Source organism: Lutra lutra, chromosome 7, assembly GCF_902655055.1.
Source record: "Lutra lutra chromosome 7, mLutLut1.2, whole genome shotgun sequence".
NCBI classification, from domain to species: Eukaryota; Metazoa; Chordata; class Mammalia; order Carnivora; family Mustelidae; genus Lutra; species Lutra lutra.
The window spans coordinates 104,295,293-104,313,696 of NC_062284.1; the positions used below are offsets into that span (position 1 = coordinate 104,295,293).

Here is an 18,404-nt window from a genome sequence, read left to right on the forward strand (position 1 = left end):
TAAAGGAAGTTTTTGGCAATTGTTTCTTCATATAAGCTTTCTGCCCCATTCTCTCTTCTATTTCTGGAACTCCTATAATACACGTTATTCTGCTTGATATTGTCCCATAAATTTCTTAAGCTGTCTTCAGTTTTTAATTTTTTTTCTTTCTGTTGCTTGGTTTGGATGAGTGTCATTGCCCTGTGTTTTAGTTCATTTGATTCTGTCTGCTTCATTTAGTCTGCTGTTGAACTCCTCTAGTATATTTTTCAGTTCAGTTATTGTGTTCTTCAGTTCTGTGACTTCTGTTTCGTACTGTCTTATGTTTTCTCTGTCTTCATTGAAGTTCTTGCTGTGTTCCTCCATTCCTCACCCAAGTGTGGTGAGCATCTTTTTTACCATTACTTTTAACTCTTGTCAGGCAAATTGCTTATCTCAGTTTCATTAAGATTTTTTTCCCAGGATTTTATCTTGTTCTTTTGTTTGAAATAAACTCCTCTGTCTCTTCATTTTGCTTGATTTTCTGTGGTTGTTCCTAGGTTTTAGGCAAAATAGCTGTCTCTCCCAGTCTTGCAGGAGTGACCCCACGTAGGAGGTGAACCTCACTATTTAACTCTGCTCTAGCTCTTGGCTCTCTCTCAAACCTTTATGATTGTTTAAGCAGCCTGAGTTTCTCTTGGTAGGTTCCAGTTCTTCTATCAAGACCTGTGAGGGTTCCAGAAGGAGGGATTTCAGTCAGCACCTAGTTTCAGGCTGATTGGAAACTAGCCCCTCAGTCAGCATCTTCAAGGTATGCAAATATATACAGTCATAGGAGACTGCAGTCGTAGACCCTGCTAGCTTCCCAACCAGGTGATCTGGAGGATCTCCCCTTAGGGACTGTTGCAAATTCAGGGTTCCCGAGGAATGTTTGAGCTTCTTTCTGAGAAGTGCCAGCAGGCTGTGGTGAGGCCAGCTGAGAGCTCAAAGATGGTATCCTTCAGCCTGTGTTCACTGAGAGCACTTCTGTAGCCCTTCCATGTGTGGTAAACCTGAAACCTACCCTCAGGTTGAAGTTTTTTCATAGGAAAACCAGGGGTGGTTTTAGTCTGTTGTCAGTGCAGTCCCTTGGAGATGGTAGCCTGCCAAGAACTGTCTATCCAGTTTTAGACACATAGGACCCAAAAATGCAATTCCCCTTGGCCACCAGATCCAGGCACTTCAGGGGTATCTCCCGTGTAGACTGTGTACCCTGGCTGACTTTGGTGGAGCCCTGGTGGAGTGGTATGTGAGGTCGGGCATTTGCGTGGCTGGACTTGGCAGAGCTGCAATGGAGTGGCACACAGGACTGGGCGCACACACTGGCACTAGCAAGATAGAGGAAGAACGCCAGAAATGGCACCCTCCAGCATCTCTGTCCCCAGAGAGAGTTCTACCAGGCTTCTGCCCTTACAACAGACATTTTAAGATTAGCAAATGAATCTTCTTCACTTACGGTCTAGCACTTTCCAGACTGCTACTTCTGTACCAGGTTCTGCGGCGAGTGAGTCTGTCTGTGAGTCCTTAAGAGCAGAGTCCCTGTCCCCTACAGCGCTATAATTTTCCTGAACATTTGACCTGTTGGCTTTCAAAACCAGACATTTGGTGGGGGATCATCTCTCTGGTACAGGACCCAAAGGTTGGGGTGCCTTATTTGGGGGCATAAACCCCTTGCTCCTCAGGGAGAAGTCCTGTATTATAAGACCCCCTCCTGACTGTGGGTTGCAGCACTGGGGTGGGGTTTCAGTGAGACCATGTCTGTACTTCTTCCCACATGTTCATGTGGCCCTTTTATTCTTGGTTGTAGAGGCCCTTGTTCAGATAGTCTCCATGTCTTTGTAGATTTGTTGTGTCTGCGGGGGGAGTTCAGAATCTTTCTACCCTGCCATCTTGAACTCTTGATGACAATAGGTTCACAATGCGCTTTGACATAGGAAGTGTCACGCCTCCAGCTTCAGTCCTCTTTTGCAAGATTAGTTTGGCTATTTGGGGTCTTTTTTGCTACCATACAAATTTTAGGATTTGGTTTTCTATTTCTGTTAGAAATGCCACTGGAGGCTTGATAGGGGTTTCATTGAGTCTATAGATGGCTTTGTGTAATATGGACATTTAAAAATATTAATACTTCCAGTTTGTGAACAAGGGGTATCTTTCCATTTATTTGTATCTTCGTCATTTTCTTTCATTAGTGCCTTGTAGTTTTCAGTGTACGGATTTTTCACCTCCTTGGTTAAATTTATTGTTACATATTTTATTGTTTTTGATGTTATTGTAAATGAGATCATTTTCCTTTTTTTTCAGAGTTTATAGTTATATTGTAAGTGTGTAGAAACATGACTAATTTTGGCATTAATTTAATTAATTACTGAATTCCTTTATTAATCTAACAGGTTTTTGGTAGAGTGTAGGATTTTCTCTATATAAGATCACATCATCTGCAAATAGAGACCATTTTACTTCTTCTTTTCTGATTTGGATGCCTTTTATTTCTTTTTCTTGCCTGAATACTCTGACTAGGACTTCTAGGACTGTGTTGAATAGGACATGGTAAGAGCGGGCACCCTTGTCTTATTCCTGATCTTGGGAGGAAAGTTTTCAGTCTTTCACCATTAAGTATGATAGGTATGGACTTGTCACATGTGGAGTTTATTATGTTAAAGTATGCCCCAGATCAAGTAAATCAGAATTAGTTGAGGGTGGGATCAGCTCCCGGTTCAGCTCTACAGACGGACGCAGGGCTTGGCTCGGATCTCTGCTTAGGCACAGCTGCAAGCGGGAACACCGTCCTCCAGATCTGAGTGCTGATTGCCAAAAGCCCTGCTCGCCTTCTGTCCGCATGATCCCCAGTAGCTGAGCCCAGCAGACTCCTTTCCACCATGGTAGTCAAGAGGTGAGAACCGAATGAGCCTCTTGGGAAGTGTCCTGCGTGCTGGGGGAGCTGGATGTCTGCCTTGGACTCTCCTTTGCCACTAGAAAAACCATTACCCCTGGGGGAGGGCTGTTAGTGCCGAGCTGGGCTGGTGTGAGGGAGGAGTGATGCCGTGATGTCTTGTCTGTAGATAGTCGCTAGCTGGTCTTTCTGTGAGGAAGACTGAAGTCAGGAAAGATCTGTGTTGCCGTCCTGATGTCCTTACTCCTAGACAGGCTTCTGACATCAGAGCAAGTGCATTCAGATAATAGAGAGGTGCAACTGACTGATTGACAAGAACTTAAAAAGTAAATATTTTGTGTTAGTTAATGGAAAGAAGAGCCATGTGCTTTGTATCAAACACGGAAGACTCAGAGTGGACGAGTTAGGAGGCTGGTCTGAGGGCCTGTTTATTTTGTGCTTAGGTCAGCAGCTGATGAATGATGAAATGTGGGCAGGTATGACTCTTCAAAGGACATTTCATGTTCGCTAGTTAGATAGCAGAGGCTAAAAAATAAGGCCTACCAATGAAGTGACAGGGTTGGATCTCACTGGTCAGATGACTTGAGGTAAAGTAAGAAGTCCTGAGTCAGGGGGCGCCTGGGTGGTTCAGTGGGTTAAGCCCCTGCCTTCAGCTCAGGTCTTGGTTTCGGGGTCCTGGGATTGAGCCCCGCATCAAGCTCTCTGCTCGGCGGGGAGCCTGCTTCCCCCTCTCTCTCTGCCTACTTGTGATCTCTCTCTGTCAAATAAATAAATAAAATCTTTAGGGGGCCTGGGTGGCTCAGATGGTTAAGCATCTGCCTTCAGCTCAGGTCATGATCCTAGGGTCGTGGGATTGAGCCCCGCATTGGACTCCTTGTTCAGCGGGGAGCCTCTCCCACTCCCCCTGCTTGTGTTCCCTCTCTCACTGTGTCTCTCTCTGTCAAATAAATAAAATCTTTTACAAAAAGAGGAAAAAGGGGCACCTGGATGGCTCAGTGGGTTAAAGCCTCTGCCTTTGCCTCAGGTCAAGGGAGCCTGCTTCCTCCCCTCTCTCTGCCTGCCTCTCTGTCTACTTGTGATCTCTGTCTGTCAAATAAATAAATAAAATCTTTAAAAAAAAAAAAAAAAAGGAAGTCCTGAGTCAGTTGGTTGCAACCCTGGCCACTCAGATGATCTGGGGACCTTTTAAAAAGTGTGTGTATGTGTATACATTGATGTATATGCATGTATACATACATATATCTTTATATGTATGTATATTTATGCTGACCCCACTCCAGAATAATTCCCATTTAATTGGTCTGGGGTGAGGCCCAGACATTGATATTTTTAAAAAGCTCTGCAGGTGATTCTCATGTATGTACAGCTCGGACTCAGAGCCACTCTCCTTCAATCTCTAAAAAAGCTCTCGTGTAATCGTCTCTCTGTTGATTTCTTGCACAAAAGGAAGATTCTCCAGCAGGTGCATCATGCCACTCTAAATCATACTTTAGAACATGCAGAGAATGTCAAAATGTGAACATTTGTTTTTTTTTTAAACTACTTTTAAGAAGAGCAAAGGCATATTGCTCGATTAGATATTTCTTATACTTATATTCATGCCATTATTTTTATGCATCTCATTACCCCTTTAGAAATAGCAAATGAAATCAGTCCTATAGTAAAAACACCCCATTTTCAATGAAGAGTGTCTATTTGAAAATGCTAATATAAGTCAACTGCTTGTTCTCTTTCAGGTGAATGTGAACCTTGGTTCTTGTAGTCATATGAATTTTCCTTGTATACATATGAACTTTCCCTTTTTTATAAAGGAAAAGTTAGCAATTTCCAGTTACGATATTTGTAAGAGATCCCTTTTCCCAATTACTAAAGCAACCACTATTTGAATCTTTTAGTATGCCAGTATTTTTGTGGATGTAATCTTTGTAAGACTCTGTCGGTTTTGTCCTTTGTTTTAGAAGAATGCAGATGAGGGGGTGTCTACGTGGCTCAGTCGGTTAAGTGTCCAGCTCTTGATTTCAGCTTAGATCACGATCTCAGGGTCATGTGATCGAGCCCCCTTTAGGGCTCTGCACTCAGCGGGTAGTCTGCTTGTCCCTCTCCCTCTTCCCCTCCCCCTGTTCTCTCTCTCTCTCTGAAATAAATAATAAATCTTAAAACACATACGCAGATGAGAGATACATTCTCTTATGAGACAACATTGTTACGCACAACAAATTTCCATTGGTACTCCTTCTTGTATGTACACTGAGGGAAAAGAGCATTTGGTTGAACTGGGAGGTTAAGTAAAAGCTAACTTCATTTGTGACAAATATTTCCATGAAATATCCCAAACCCTTGCAGAAAGAATCATACCATCAGTGTGTAATCATAATAGAGAATATAGTTGAAGTCTTCTTCTGGTGATGGTGAGGAAGGGAATTTTATTGGTACAATATTTTCGGTATGTTCAAAATCAGCCAAACAATCATTTGCAAGCGTGTTATCCCAGACTTATAATGCTGCATGTATGCCATGGTTTTAAATGTAAATATGATACTCTGGAGTCTTCCCTAATATTATTTGCTTCACTTGGATTTCCCCTGCCATGCAAAGGAGTTCAGGCTGATGCAATTTTCTAGTAATCCACAGCACTCAGAAGGTTTAACGTAGTATTCTGTGGTGACTTAATAGAAATTGAGAGATCAGCGCTGAGTAAACATTTTGATTTTTCCTTGATGTGTTCTTGAAGTTCCAGGGTGAATCGACTAAAAATAAACATTGTTATATGATATGCTTTGCTGCAGGAACTCTCCCTGGGCTCTCTGTTGAAGTTCGGTGTCTACTTCTCTGCTGGCTTATTGCCTTACGTCTACCTTCCTATCTCATCCTACCTCAATCAAGCTCGGTGGACCTGGGGAGACCAGACGACGTTGCTAGGATTTTTGACGCATTTTCTCAGGGAAGAATACGGAACATTCAGTCTGGTAAATTTATATTTAAAGCCCTTTTCAGGAAGTAAGTGATGAAGCTTCAGTGTTCTGCCTGGGTCTTGACTGAAGGAAAACAGTGCCTATCAATGACAGTGCAGAATTTTCATTTCTGCTATTTGTGTAACAAACTTGCTCCTTGGAATGTGGCCTTTAGCGTACATTAGGAAAACCTTGGAATTACTTAACCTGATATCATAATGTTGTATGTCCTGAATATGTTTTTCAGGATAACAAACATTAAAAAGACTCTGCTGCCAGCATTTGAAGCATTTCATTCTTCTTAGCATTGGGTACCATTTTGGTCCCTTGGTCTGTAATTTAAAATATTTGAAAAAGATTAGAAGAAAAAAAAAAAACTCTCGAAATTTTTAATGTACCTTGACCAAAACACTTTCTTTTTTCATATTGACAAATAGAGTTCATGATAGTATTTAGTGTAATACCTGTGTGTAAATACTTTATAACATATAATTTCACTATGTTTTTTTAAAGTTCCAAAGGCCTTTCTTTCCCTGAAACATAAATTAGTGAAAAAACACTGTGGTTAGAGTAAAGGTTATCTGAAAAATAAAAGGACAAACACTATATATATATATATATATATATATATATTTTTTTTTTTTTTTTTTTTTTTTTTAACTTTAATAAAAACATTGGATCTTTTTCTCATGGTTTGTGCTTTTTGTCTCAGGCAAGAAGGCAGATCTCTGAAGACTACATATTATATGACACGGCTGATGCAAAATTCTAAACCAGGCAAAACAATCTATTGCTCAAGGATACATAGGGAAGAAGTAGAACTATGTCATTTTAGGAAGTAGGGAGTAATTAACACGAAATTCAAGGTAATTTTTATCACTAGGGGGTGAGAAAAAGCGAGGCCTGTGAATGCTTTGTGAGATACTTCATGGTGTTCATGCTGTTCTGGTTCTTAAATGAATGGTGGCTCTATAGATTTTTAAAAACTCTATCCCTGGGACACCTGGGTGGCTCAGTCAGTTAAGCTGCTGCCTTAGGCTCAGGTCATGATCCCAGAGTCCTGGGATCGAGTCAGCCCCAGTCCTGGGGCCCCTTGCTCAGCAGGGAGCCTGCTTCTCTCTGTCTCTCTCTCTCTCTCTGCCTTGTGCCACTCTGCTTGTTTATGCTCACTCACTTTCTCCCTCTCTCTGACAAATAAATAAATAAAATCTTAAAAAACAAAACAAAACACCTCTTTATCCCTTAAATATATGTCATATGTGTTGTTTGTATGGAGGAGATATTTCATAATAAAATAACTTATGAAAGGATAATTATTAATTACTTTTTGACTTAGAGAGTCTGATACTTTAAATTTATACTCTGGCTTACTTATATTGGTTATTCCATTACAGTATTGCTTGAGGGCCATTCCAGATTTGAAACCTGTATAATTCATACATAATTGTGAAATTATAGACTAACATGTCATAATGAGCTCTAATCAAAGTGCCTTAAAGACGCTCTGTAACAAAAGTGACAGGTCAGTTAATTTATCAGTGTGTTAAATCGTTCCTACTGGAATGATAGTTTGACTGATTTTTAGCCCGTCATTTCTGCAGTTCTTCCTCAAGGATGTGTGCGTTTAGTTTCTAGTGACTTCTCTTTAAAATCTCAGCAAGGCTCTGAAGCAAAGACTGAATGAAGAGAGATGTTGCATTGTCTACTTGGAACATGTGTATTCTTTTTTTTTTTTTTTTAAGATTTTATTTTATTTATTTGACAGACAGAGATCATACGTAGGCAGAGAGGCAGGCAGAGACAGAGAGAGGAGGAAGCAGGCTCCCTGCCGAGCAGAGAGCCCGGTGCGGCACTCGATCCCAGCACCCTGGGATCATGACCCGAGCCAAAGGCAAAGGCTTTAACCCACTGAGCCACCCAGGCACCCCAGGAAACATGTATATTCTAAATCCAGATAGTTAAAATGCAATAGCTTAGCACAGCTGCAGCTGAAGGCTTACGCAAATAAACTTCTCTCTTTTATGTTTAGGCCAAATCAGAAACAGGATCCAGTATGTCTAAAATTTTGCTGTGAGTATGAAATATTTGAAACTGGTTTTAAGTGAATTCTCTGTTAGTTCCTAGACGAAGTGATTTTGGGGGCTTCTGGGCTTGTCTTTTGTGAAGCAGTGTGTCTGAGAAGTGGCTCTCGCGGGTACGGTCACTAGTTGTGTGGACTGTCAAACATTCTAGCATTTCCTTCCATAAAAGAAAGCTGAGAATGAGCGATAAATACAACAGTTAGTAGTAGACTGTCAACACTAGAATGTTTCCACTTCCACGTGGATATGAAATGACCCAGTGCACTGTTGCTTTACACATCATTTATCCTTTGTTCTGATTTCATCTCTTTTTTTCAGAGAGATTTTATAAAATTGTATTTAGTAATTTGATTATTTTCTTTTTAGGATTGAGCTGTGTTCTTAAATTCTTTAGAGTTTCATTTGTTTAATGTGTCTTAAGACTTTTTCTTTAGGCTGTCCTTAAGCTCTATTTTTGACTTAAATTAATATCCAACCTTTTTAGAGCCAGTTAAGCAAATATATTTCATCTGTATAACCTACTAGGGTTCTTTGAAAAATGGGTTAATAATTGCTTTAAAATCCACACAGATTAAGACAACCTAAAAAATATCCAAACCAATCCTGTACTATTTTTATAATATTTTCAATATAAAATTATGGAAGAGTAGTCTTCTATAACACTAAAGTGGTCTCCTAACCGATTATTAACTTGTGATTCCCAGAACTATTGGAAACTGTTTTTAAAATATGGGGAGAAACAATGAATTTTGGAACACTGAAAAAAAATTTAAAAAATCATGAAAAGAAATAAAATATGGGGAGAATATTTCAACCTTGTATGTGAGGCAATTCATAGATTCTTACAGTTTCCCTCTTGTTAACTTGCTAGCTTGCTTCCTTCCATCTGTCTTCCTTTCCTTTTTAAATGTCCCTTTCCCCTTCTCTCAAAATGTGATACATAATAGAAAGTTTATTATTATTATTTCATTATAGAAAGTTTAGAAAACCCAGGTAAGTGAAGGTAAGAAAATTAAAATTACTATAATTCCAGCGTATAGAGATAACCACTGTTGTTAACCCATTAACATTTTTGTCTGTATCCTTTCAATATTTTTTATATTTTTATTTTTAAAAATACGATCATAAAGTGCACACTGTTTTATTAGCCTACTCATTTTCATTTTTTACTGTATCTTGAAAATATTTTCCTGCCACCAATTATTTTTATATAACCTTTTGTTGGTTCTCACAACTGATTTTAAATATTTTTTTTAATGTCCGACTGAAACCTTTATGGCTCCTTTTTCTTTTTGATTGGGGAAAGGTAGCAAGAAGCTTCACCAACGTCTGTGGGCTTTTATGGTATTCTGCTTTGCTGCAGGCCTGAAGACTCACTGCCTATCCTTTTCAGCCTACCTTGTAGGGTTGTGATCTCATTTGAGATTGGCAGTATATTTTGCCTTAATAAATCCCACATGAACTCCAGAGAACTCTCAAGAGTACTGCTAGACTATCCATCCAACTTTTATTAGTCGCACATAAAACTTACCTATTGGGGGCCAGAAAAGCCTCCTTTATATTGAAGAAATAGCAGTTAGGTGATATGCCTAGAAAAAAGACTTGACAGAAGTGATGAGCACTCACACTATTTGTTCGAACCAAATCAGAATGTAGATTGGAGGCATAATCCTAGCACTCTCTGACTGAGTGAGAGAATGTCTAGTCTTTAATTGTTTCAGGTGGACAGGAGAGTTGAGAAAAGCAACTCATAATTAACTTACTAGAAAATCCTTCAAAATGATGGGACCTAATCATCTCTCCTCTTCCAGTCAAGCAAATTAAATTCTTTCCCCATGCATATCTCTAAGTTGCAATCCTGTACAAGGAAATTATGGAATCTAACCCTAGGCAGTGACCATGTTTTAGAGCTTACATTTAAGCAACAGATCTCCAAGAATTAATTTTGAGACTGACTTCATTCCTTTTGAAGAATGGTTTGAAATGGGCCTCATGCTGGAATCAATTTTTCAAGTGTGTTTGAAAATGAGTAAGAATATCTTCTCATAGTAGATGAGTCTCCATTAGTAAAATACACATTGTGTGGTTTCCATAATTATGGCATCACATTTTCTCCAGTAAAACTGCCAGCAGGGAGAAGAAAGTTCTTTGAGATGGTGTATAGAGTTGTTATTTTTTTAAAAATTAGAGACTGCTAGAGCTATTTCAGAACTCAGATAACACTTGGGAAACGCTTATTAGTTAATGGGAGAATTTAGTTTAATTATAGGGAAAAAATACATTTCTCATGGCTTAAACATTTTTGAACCAAAATAATACAGAAAAGAAGGAAGCCCCCTTTTTTTTTTTTCTTTTTTTTTTGAGGAAGAGAGAGCTCATGCCTACACACAGTGGGGAGGAAGGGCAGAAGGAGAGGGGGAGAGAGAATCTCAAGCAGGCTGTATTCCCAGCATGGAGCCTGAGGCAGGGCTCGAGCTCACAACCCTGAGATCATGACCTGAGCCAGAATCAGGAGTTGGATGCTTAACTGACTGAGCTACCCAGGTGCCCCTGGACAACAAGGAAGCCTTTTAAGGAAGAAGAATGATTGGAGATCACCTCTCTTGTCTTTTTTTTTTTCTTTAATAATCAGATCTCCAGAAAAGTATTTGCATTAATTCTGTTTTCTTTCTTTCTTTTCATTTTCTTTATTATTTATTTATTTATTTATTTATTTATTTTAGAGGAGGAGAGGTGGTGGGATGGAGGGGCAGAGAGAGAGGGAGAGTGAGAATCCCAAGCAAGCCCAATCTATGACCCTGATAGCATGACCTGAGCCAAAATCAAGAGATGAATGCTCAACCAGCTAAGCCACCCAGGCACCCCGCATTTTCTTTTCACTTGCTAAATCACAGGAGGCCGTGTCTACACTGTTGACAGAAGTTCAAAAATTCATTTCACATGACTTCTTACTAAACCAATTGGGGATCCAGATTGGTTTATTATTATTATTATTATTATTATTATTTGGTTTATTATTATATTATTATAATTGGTATATTATTATTATATTGGTTTATTATTACTATTATTCTACTATATTATCAATACAGCATACCAGTATTACAAATACAGAAGAATTACTTGCTCTGATCCTATCCCAAATATTATAAATTGGTAAGCAAATATTATAATTAGAAAACATCTTAGAACCATTTAACTCTTTCTTATGGTACTTTTTCTCCCAAATTTGAAAGAAGACAAAATAATTTAACATCTGCCTCCAGCCCTCAAAACTATTCAGTGCAAACAAACAAACAAACAAAAAACTACTCAGTGCATAATCAGATGTATTTTACAAAGAATGTTGTATTTGGAACTAACCAACTTCATTTTCTATCCATAATAAATTAGATTGTCTTTTACAGTTCTCAAGTAACAAGTATGAGGACCCAACTCTCACTCAACATTCAAGGCCTCGCAGTTTGGGCAAATATATGTTTAGCAAGAAAGTAAGTAATATAATTTATTTTCCTGTTCTTTTTCCCATATTCAGTAATTCAATTCATATTTCAATATGCCCTTGAAGAACATTGCCAGTATTATTTTATATTCCAAATAAATGACTCCAGTAATTTCTGTTACAGCAAATATATATTACCTTCTTCCTGTTTTTTTTTCTGATAATAAATTAATGATTTTGGAAGATTGAGCAGTAGATTACAATCTAAGTAACCAAGTCATTTGATATCTTAAACTTCTGGTTTTATCCCGTACTGTGCCTATAGCTACTCATTATTGTTGCATTGCAAAAGAAGTAAACAACTATTTGAATTCCTCTGAAGAAGAAAGTAACCTCTGATGATAAAAGAAAATCTAAAAAATAACAGCACTCTTAACCTCCATTATTTTTGTCCATTTACTTTCTAACCTGAGTATTTTATGTAAATTTGTATATGTACATACATCTATATTTCTGTTTCCTTGACACTTAACATTATATTGTGAGCATTTGCCCTTATGGTAAAAAGACTTAAGGTCATTTAAATGTCTATATAAAATTCCCTTCTCTGACCTAGGAGAATTAACTTAAGTGTTTCTCTATTTGGGAATCTTCAGATTGCTTCCACTTCTAATATAAGTAATGTTAAAGCTTTTTTTTTTAAAGATTTTATTTATTTATTTGACAGACAGAGATCACAAGCAGGCAGAGAGGCAGGCAGAGAGAGAGGAAGGGAAGCAGGCTCTCCGCTGAGCAGAGAGCCCGATGCGGGGCTTGATCCCAGGACCCTGAGATCATGACCTGAGCTGAAGGCAGAGGTTTAACCCACTGAGCCACCCAGGTGCCCCTATGTTAAAGCATTTTTCTAGTTTAATCTTTATACACATTTCTGGTTTTGCCTAAAGATTTATGCCCACATGTCAAATTACTGTGTCAGTGAGTGTGATTTTTTTTTTTAAAGATTTTATTTGAGAAAGGGTGCAAGCAGGAGAGGCGGGAGGAGCAAAGGAAGAGAAGCAGACTCCTCGCTGAGCGGGGAACCCCATGTGGGGCTCGATCCCAGGACCCTGAGATCATGACCTGAGCCGAAGGCAGATGCTTAACCAGCTGAGCCACCCAGGTGCCCCAACTGTGATTATTTTTAAGGCTCTTGATATATGTTACCAAATTAATTTTTCTCAAGGATTGTACTCATATATGTGCTCATTCAGTTGCATCCGTTGCATCCAATACTGAGATTTGCTGTTTTAAAATAGTTATGATTTTGGGGCGCCTGGGTGGCTCATTGGGTTAAGCCTCTGCCTTTAGCTCAGGTCATGATCCCAGGGTCCTGGGATCGAGCCCCCGCATCGGGCTCCCTGCTCAGCGGGGAGCCTGCTTCCTCCTCTCTCTCTCTGCCTGCCTCTCTGCCTACTGTGATCTCTCTCTGTCAAATAAATAAATAAAATCTTTGAAAAAAAAATAGTTATGATTTTGAGGCATGAAGTTATTCTTTTGTTGTGCATATGTTTAATTACATCTTTTTTAATTAAAATGTGATATATTATTTGTTTCAGGGGTACAGATCTGTTTAATTACATTTTAAATTTAACAAGATTGATCATTTGCATTTCTTCTCTGAACTTGAACTTTGTATGTCTTGCTGCATAGTTCCAAGTGTAGTTGTCTGTAATATGTAATACAGTGTGTAGTGGATTCCTCTATTTCAGTTATTTATTCCAGCTCAAATTTTTTTTAAGCTGAGATCTTTCTTTGTCCACAGTTAAGTATGGAAAGTTTTATAGCTCTAATTTTTTGCTGTAGTTTAAAACTATGTAATATTTTTGATACTCGTGCATATAAATAATTCTGGACATATTTAAATTTTTTTATAGGGACAGACAAAATCCATCATTGGTATGGCTTTTTACTGGAATGTTTTGCATTTATTCGTTGTTCTTTGCTTGGAGAGCGAACTTAGATATATCAAAACCACTTTTCATGGGTGTGGTAAGTTTTACTTAGATATATCCTTTGTCCAGAAAGTTGGTGGAGAGTGTACAAATTTATCTTTATGAATCTTGTAGAAGAGCAGCTGATCTCAGAAACAGCTAATTTTTATAGATCGAAAGTCAAATTCTTGAACCAAATAAGACTGAGGCCTTTTTTTAGGGGGGAAAAATGCAGCAATTAGTTAACACAATAATTAGGTAGAAAAATAAAGGTAATGTAGTTTTAAGTTAGTTATTTTATGTGTGTGCTTGCAGATATAAGTACTCCTGAAGATCTCCTGGAATTTAAAAACACACACACACACACACAAACAGCAAAGAAAGACAGGTTGTAGCTGGGGGCTCTTATGCACACACTCCCATGGTTTTTACCTCAGTGGTCTCAGTGCTGTGCGAAAGAGCCACCACGTTTCTGTTTTCCCCTGGCTGCCATTTCTGAGATTGGAGTAATTCCTCTTTGTAGTAGAAACTATGAATGGAGACCATTCCTTTTCAGTGACTCAAGCCAACTCTTTTCTATTTGTGTGTTCAAGAGGCCTCGTAAATAATACCCTTCTTGGTCATCTGAGTTCCGAGTCAGTTGAGAAACGAGATAAACCTGGACAACTACAACATGCGAATCCCCTTTATAATGGGAATGCTGAGATGGGAGAAGGTGGTTTCTACCTGTGCGCAGGGTGCTTCCTCTTACTGAATTCCAGAATGGACGGACTTACTCCCGCCAACCCTACCGCCCTGCCCTGTCACAGGCACCCCTCACCTGCCCGGCAGGGGCCACACGGAAAGGGTCTGTCCTGGACATGTGTATCCTGTGGGCAGATCACTTCCCAGAGGAAGAGTGGGGGTTAAGGGGCAGGGCCATGCAGGCTCACTCCTGGCTGGCAGACTCCCCTTCAGTTCAGTGCTTACGGTCTCACAGGGAGAAGTGAGGGCTCTCCCACTAGGGGCGCTTCCCCACGTGGGAGGAGACCTCAGAAGTAAAGCAAAAAAAAAAAGGCTTTCTCCATCTCCTCCACTTCTCAAGTGCCAGAAGTTCAAGGTGCATGCCATAGAATTGAAACGAATATGTGGATCCAAAAAAGGGAGCTTCGTGTGTCCAACTGGAAAGGAGAAATGCTTGAAAATTGGAAAATAAAGCGACGAGGAGTTGCACTGGGGAAGTCTGCAAACAAGACCCGAGTGACCGCGGGCTTAAGCAGTTCGGGGTACATAGTGTATTTGTTAAATCCACAATACCTGACCGATTGCCATAACCAGTCAGCCAGATGTCCTGTCTGCATGTCTCTGACAGGTGGAGAGGTTCTGGATGCAGAGCAATGCGGTGGTGGCCGTCCTCGCGGGCCTGGGTTTGGCGGCGCTGGCTTCCGAGAGTAACCGAGTACTGAATGTCAGGGGGCTTCAGTGTCTGGAGTGGCTTTCAGCAGCTCTTTTTATAATTTACCAAATATATTCTAATTTCAGGTAACACATGCTTATTTTTATGGAAGGAGCACTCAAGCAAGAGACACATAGATATTTAGAGTCTTGGGCTTTATTTCCATTTAACCTCCTCCGGTTTTCAGAGTGAGACAGCTGAGTCTAAAGGCAGTGCTGCTTAAACTTTTGAACAGAATCTCAGCGTGCATGCTGTGTGGTTTCAGGGCATTGTAAACAAGGGCATGGGTGGGTCATGTAAACTAGTCGTACATTTTCCTCTAAGGAACCCTAGAGATACTTGGTAGGATCTGGAGGATATAATAAAAGTCCATGATCTAAAATACCACTTAGATGGAGAGTAGAGACGTTTGGGCCTTTTTTACGTCCTAAAATAACTCCCTTTTATGCTTCCAAGATTTCATCTTTTGAGTAACACCCGGTCCTTATCTAGTTCACTCCATAGGAGTGAATGTTAATTATTTTGAAATAAAGTTCTAAAAGTTTCTTAGCTCTTAGGCATTCAGAGATAGATATATAGAGATATATGTCTCTATATATCTATCTCTATATCTCTATATCTATTCAAAATCTGTTGAATAACATTGCCAGTGAAAATCTCAGTCTGGTATAAAACATGTCCAAATTTTAGATCAAAGTTCATTCATTTCCAGCAGTATTTGAGTAAACATTACAACAGTGGAAGATGCCACTGGAGTTTCATTGTAGTGAGATTTGATTGGTATTTTATTTTTTTTTTAAGATTTTATTTATTTATTTGACAGACAGAGATCACAAGTAGGCAAGAGGCAGGCAAAGAGAGAGGAGGAAGCAGGCTCCCCACTGAGCAGAGAGCCCGATTCAGGGCTCAATCCCAGGACCCTGAGCCGAAGGCAGAGGCTTTAACCCACTGAGCCACCCAGGCGCCCCTTGATTGGTATTTTAAAAGGTTCAGTTTTCCCCTGCCTTTTTTTTTTTTTTAAGATTTATTTATTTATTTATTTGAGGGAGGGAGAGAGAGAGAGAGCACAAGCGGGAGGAGGGGCAGAGGGAGAAGGAGAGAGAAAATTCCAAGCAGACTCTGCTCTCAATAGGGAACCTGATGCAGGGACTTGATCTCATGGCCCTGAGGTCATGACCTGAGCAGAAACCAAGATTCAGATACTTAACCTACTGAGCCACCTAGGCGCTTGAATTTCCCCTTTCAACTTAACTTTAAAAACTGATGTTCTTTATAATACCAGGGTAGAGCCAGTGTTAGGACGCCTGCGTCACTAGGAGGTCTGGTAGAGAGGGGATGTGTGTCTCGGATGCAACTCCATAGCTTGCTCAACAAGGGCTTACAAAACCCACTGTGTTTCCCAAGTTTGTTTTGTCCCAGTCTTTTCCTGACTTGGGTCTTTAGGGCAACCCGGGTTCAACACCAGGGCTACTAGCACAGGCTAAGCAGTTTTATTTTATTTTAATTCTTGCATTTGTCCCAGGGGTATGAAATAGATAGCAACTTTGCTAGGGGGCAAAATGGGAACCATCACCCTGCAAAGTAGGGAATCACAGTGGGGAGTGGTTGCATCAACTACAAAGGCAAGGGTGAATATTTTGTTTCTAGCATTTTCATTTGCTACATGATGCTAGCCCAGTGATTTAAATTTAGGCTGAGTTTCTTAGAACCATTACATGTGACAGACCTGATAATAACAGGAAGGACAATGCTTGTTCCATTTTTTTAATGCTTTTGCTCTCTGGTAGTCTTTCTCTTTTTTTATGGGAAGCCCTCAGAATTCGTGCCAGTTTTCTCTGAAGTTACAAAGTCCACTCTATCACTGAAAGGAGTTATACTGCTGTTGTTGGCAGTAGCAAAACATGCCTGGAGAACAGTAAACAATTCAACCAACTCTTCCTTCCCTTCCTTCTCATTGGACTTCTTCCCAAATGATTTTTCTGTCTAGAAGGGAGAGAGGACCACAGGGAGCCTGTGGCTTGGGGAAGTGATCCAAAGGATCAAGTTTGCATGCAAGAGAGTTAAACCAATGCTACACCAGGTTATGCTGGAAACTGCCAGATTTCCTTTTGCATTTCTGATAATTTCTTTGGTCTAACTGGAATTGACTTGAAATTACCTTAATTCCAAGTGAAATCAGAAGCCTTACTTCTTTTTAGTGAAAAAGATTCATTCTTGAGCACTAACCAATTCCTTTTTTATAGAAATGATTATAAATTCCAGCAGTAAAGCAGTACACTAATTTTTATTTAGTTGCACAATTAGTTCCTTCTCTTTTTCTTTCAGATGACAGCATTCTTTTTTCAAATATATGCATCTTCTTAGAAGATACAAATTAGACTACTTTGAAACACTACATGTAGAGTGTGTGATGGGAAAGGAATGTAGCAGGAAATAAACCCACTCTTGTACAGACTGTAGCAGTATGTTGCTATTTTAATGTTTCATTATCCTTTTATTTAGCATTTGTGACCAAAGGACAAACTACGTGATTGATAAATTTGCAAAGAACCTTCTAGCCTCTATGCCTCGTGACGCAGTTATCTTACTCCGAGGAGATTTGCCAGGGAATTCTCTCCGTTACATGCATTATTGTGAGGGACTGAGACCAGATATTTCACTAGTGGATCAGGAAGTAAGTATATAAAGAAGATACTTAGAATGTAGTAACAGTAATCACTTTAAAACAAGTATTTTTTAAACTAATTTTTAATGGTAGATAGGTATAGTTTTCACAATTACTCTTAGGTAGAATATATATCATGTTCTTTTGTTTACTTTAACTAATGGTATAAGCCATATGGATTGCTTCCTTCTCATCTAAACTGAATGTTTTAAGAATTTATGTTTTTTGTGTTAGAATCAAATAATAATTAGGTCTCTAGTTCACATGACAAACCATGAAAGTACTGTATTGTAAATTTATTTTTATCTTTTCCATTTTATTTTATTTCTTTTCAGTGTTCTAGCATTCATTGCTTATACACCACACCCAGTGTTCCATGCAATACGTGGCCTCCATAATACCCACCACCAGGCTCACCCAGCCCCCCACCCCTTCCCCTCCAAAACCTTCAGTTTGTCTCTCAGAGTCCACAGTCTCTCTTGGTTCATCTCCCCCTCCGATTTACCCCAATTCACTTCTCTTCTCCTTCTCCCAATGTCCTCTGTGTTATTCCTTATGCTCCACAAGTAAGTGAAACCATATGATAATTGACTCTCTCTGCTTGACTTATTTCACTCAGCATAATCTCTTCCAGTCCCATCCATGTTGCTACAAAAGTTGGGTATTCATCCTTTCTGATGGAGGCATAATACTCCATTGTATATATGGACCACATCTTCCTTATCCATTCATCCGTTGAAGGGCATCTTGGTTCTTTCCACAGTAAATTTATTTTTAAATAGTTCTTTGATAGGGATGACTGGATGGGTCAGTTGTTGGGTGTCTGCCTTTGGCTCGAGTCATGATCCCAGGGTCCTGAGATCAAGCCTCGCCTTCCTCTCCCACTCCCCCTGCTTGTGTTCCCTCTCTAGCTGTCTCTCTCTTTGTCAAATAAATAAATAAAATTAAAAAAAAAAAATAGTTCTTTGACATT

At 39.4% G+C, this 18,404-nt stretch overlaps 1 protein-coding gene across 3 annotated transcripts in view; it reads left to right on the forward strand.

Annotated features, from left to right (window-relative positions):
- TMEM260 (transmembrane protein 260) overlaps positions 1 to 18,404 on the forward strand; it is a 69,416-nt gene that overhangs the window by 32,005 nt on the left and 19,007 nt on the right. The window contains exons 6-11 of one of the 3 annotated variants that reach the window (XM_047736644.1): positions 5,674 to 5,853; positions 7,868 to 7,908; positions 11,327 to 11,410; positions 13,275 to 13,389; positions 14,683 to 14,852; positions 17,269 to 17,440. In XM_047736644.1, coding sequence (XP_047592600.1) covers positions 5,674 to 5,853; positions 7,868 to 7,908; positions 11,327 to 11,410; positions 13,275 to 13,389; positions 14,683 to 14,852; positions 17,269 to 17,440 — 762 coding nt within the window. The remainder of the gene's footprint in view (positions 1 to 5,673; positions 5,854 to 7,867; positions 7,909 to 11,326; positions 11,411 to 13,274; positions 13,390 to 14,682; positions 14,853 to 17,268; positions 17,441 to 18,404) is intronic. The other 2 variants (XM_047736646.1, XM_047736645.1) reach the window with 2 other exon arrangements.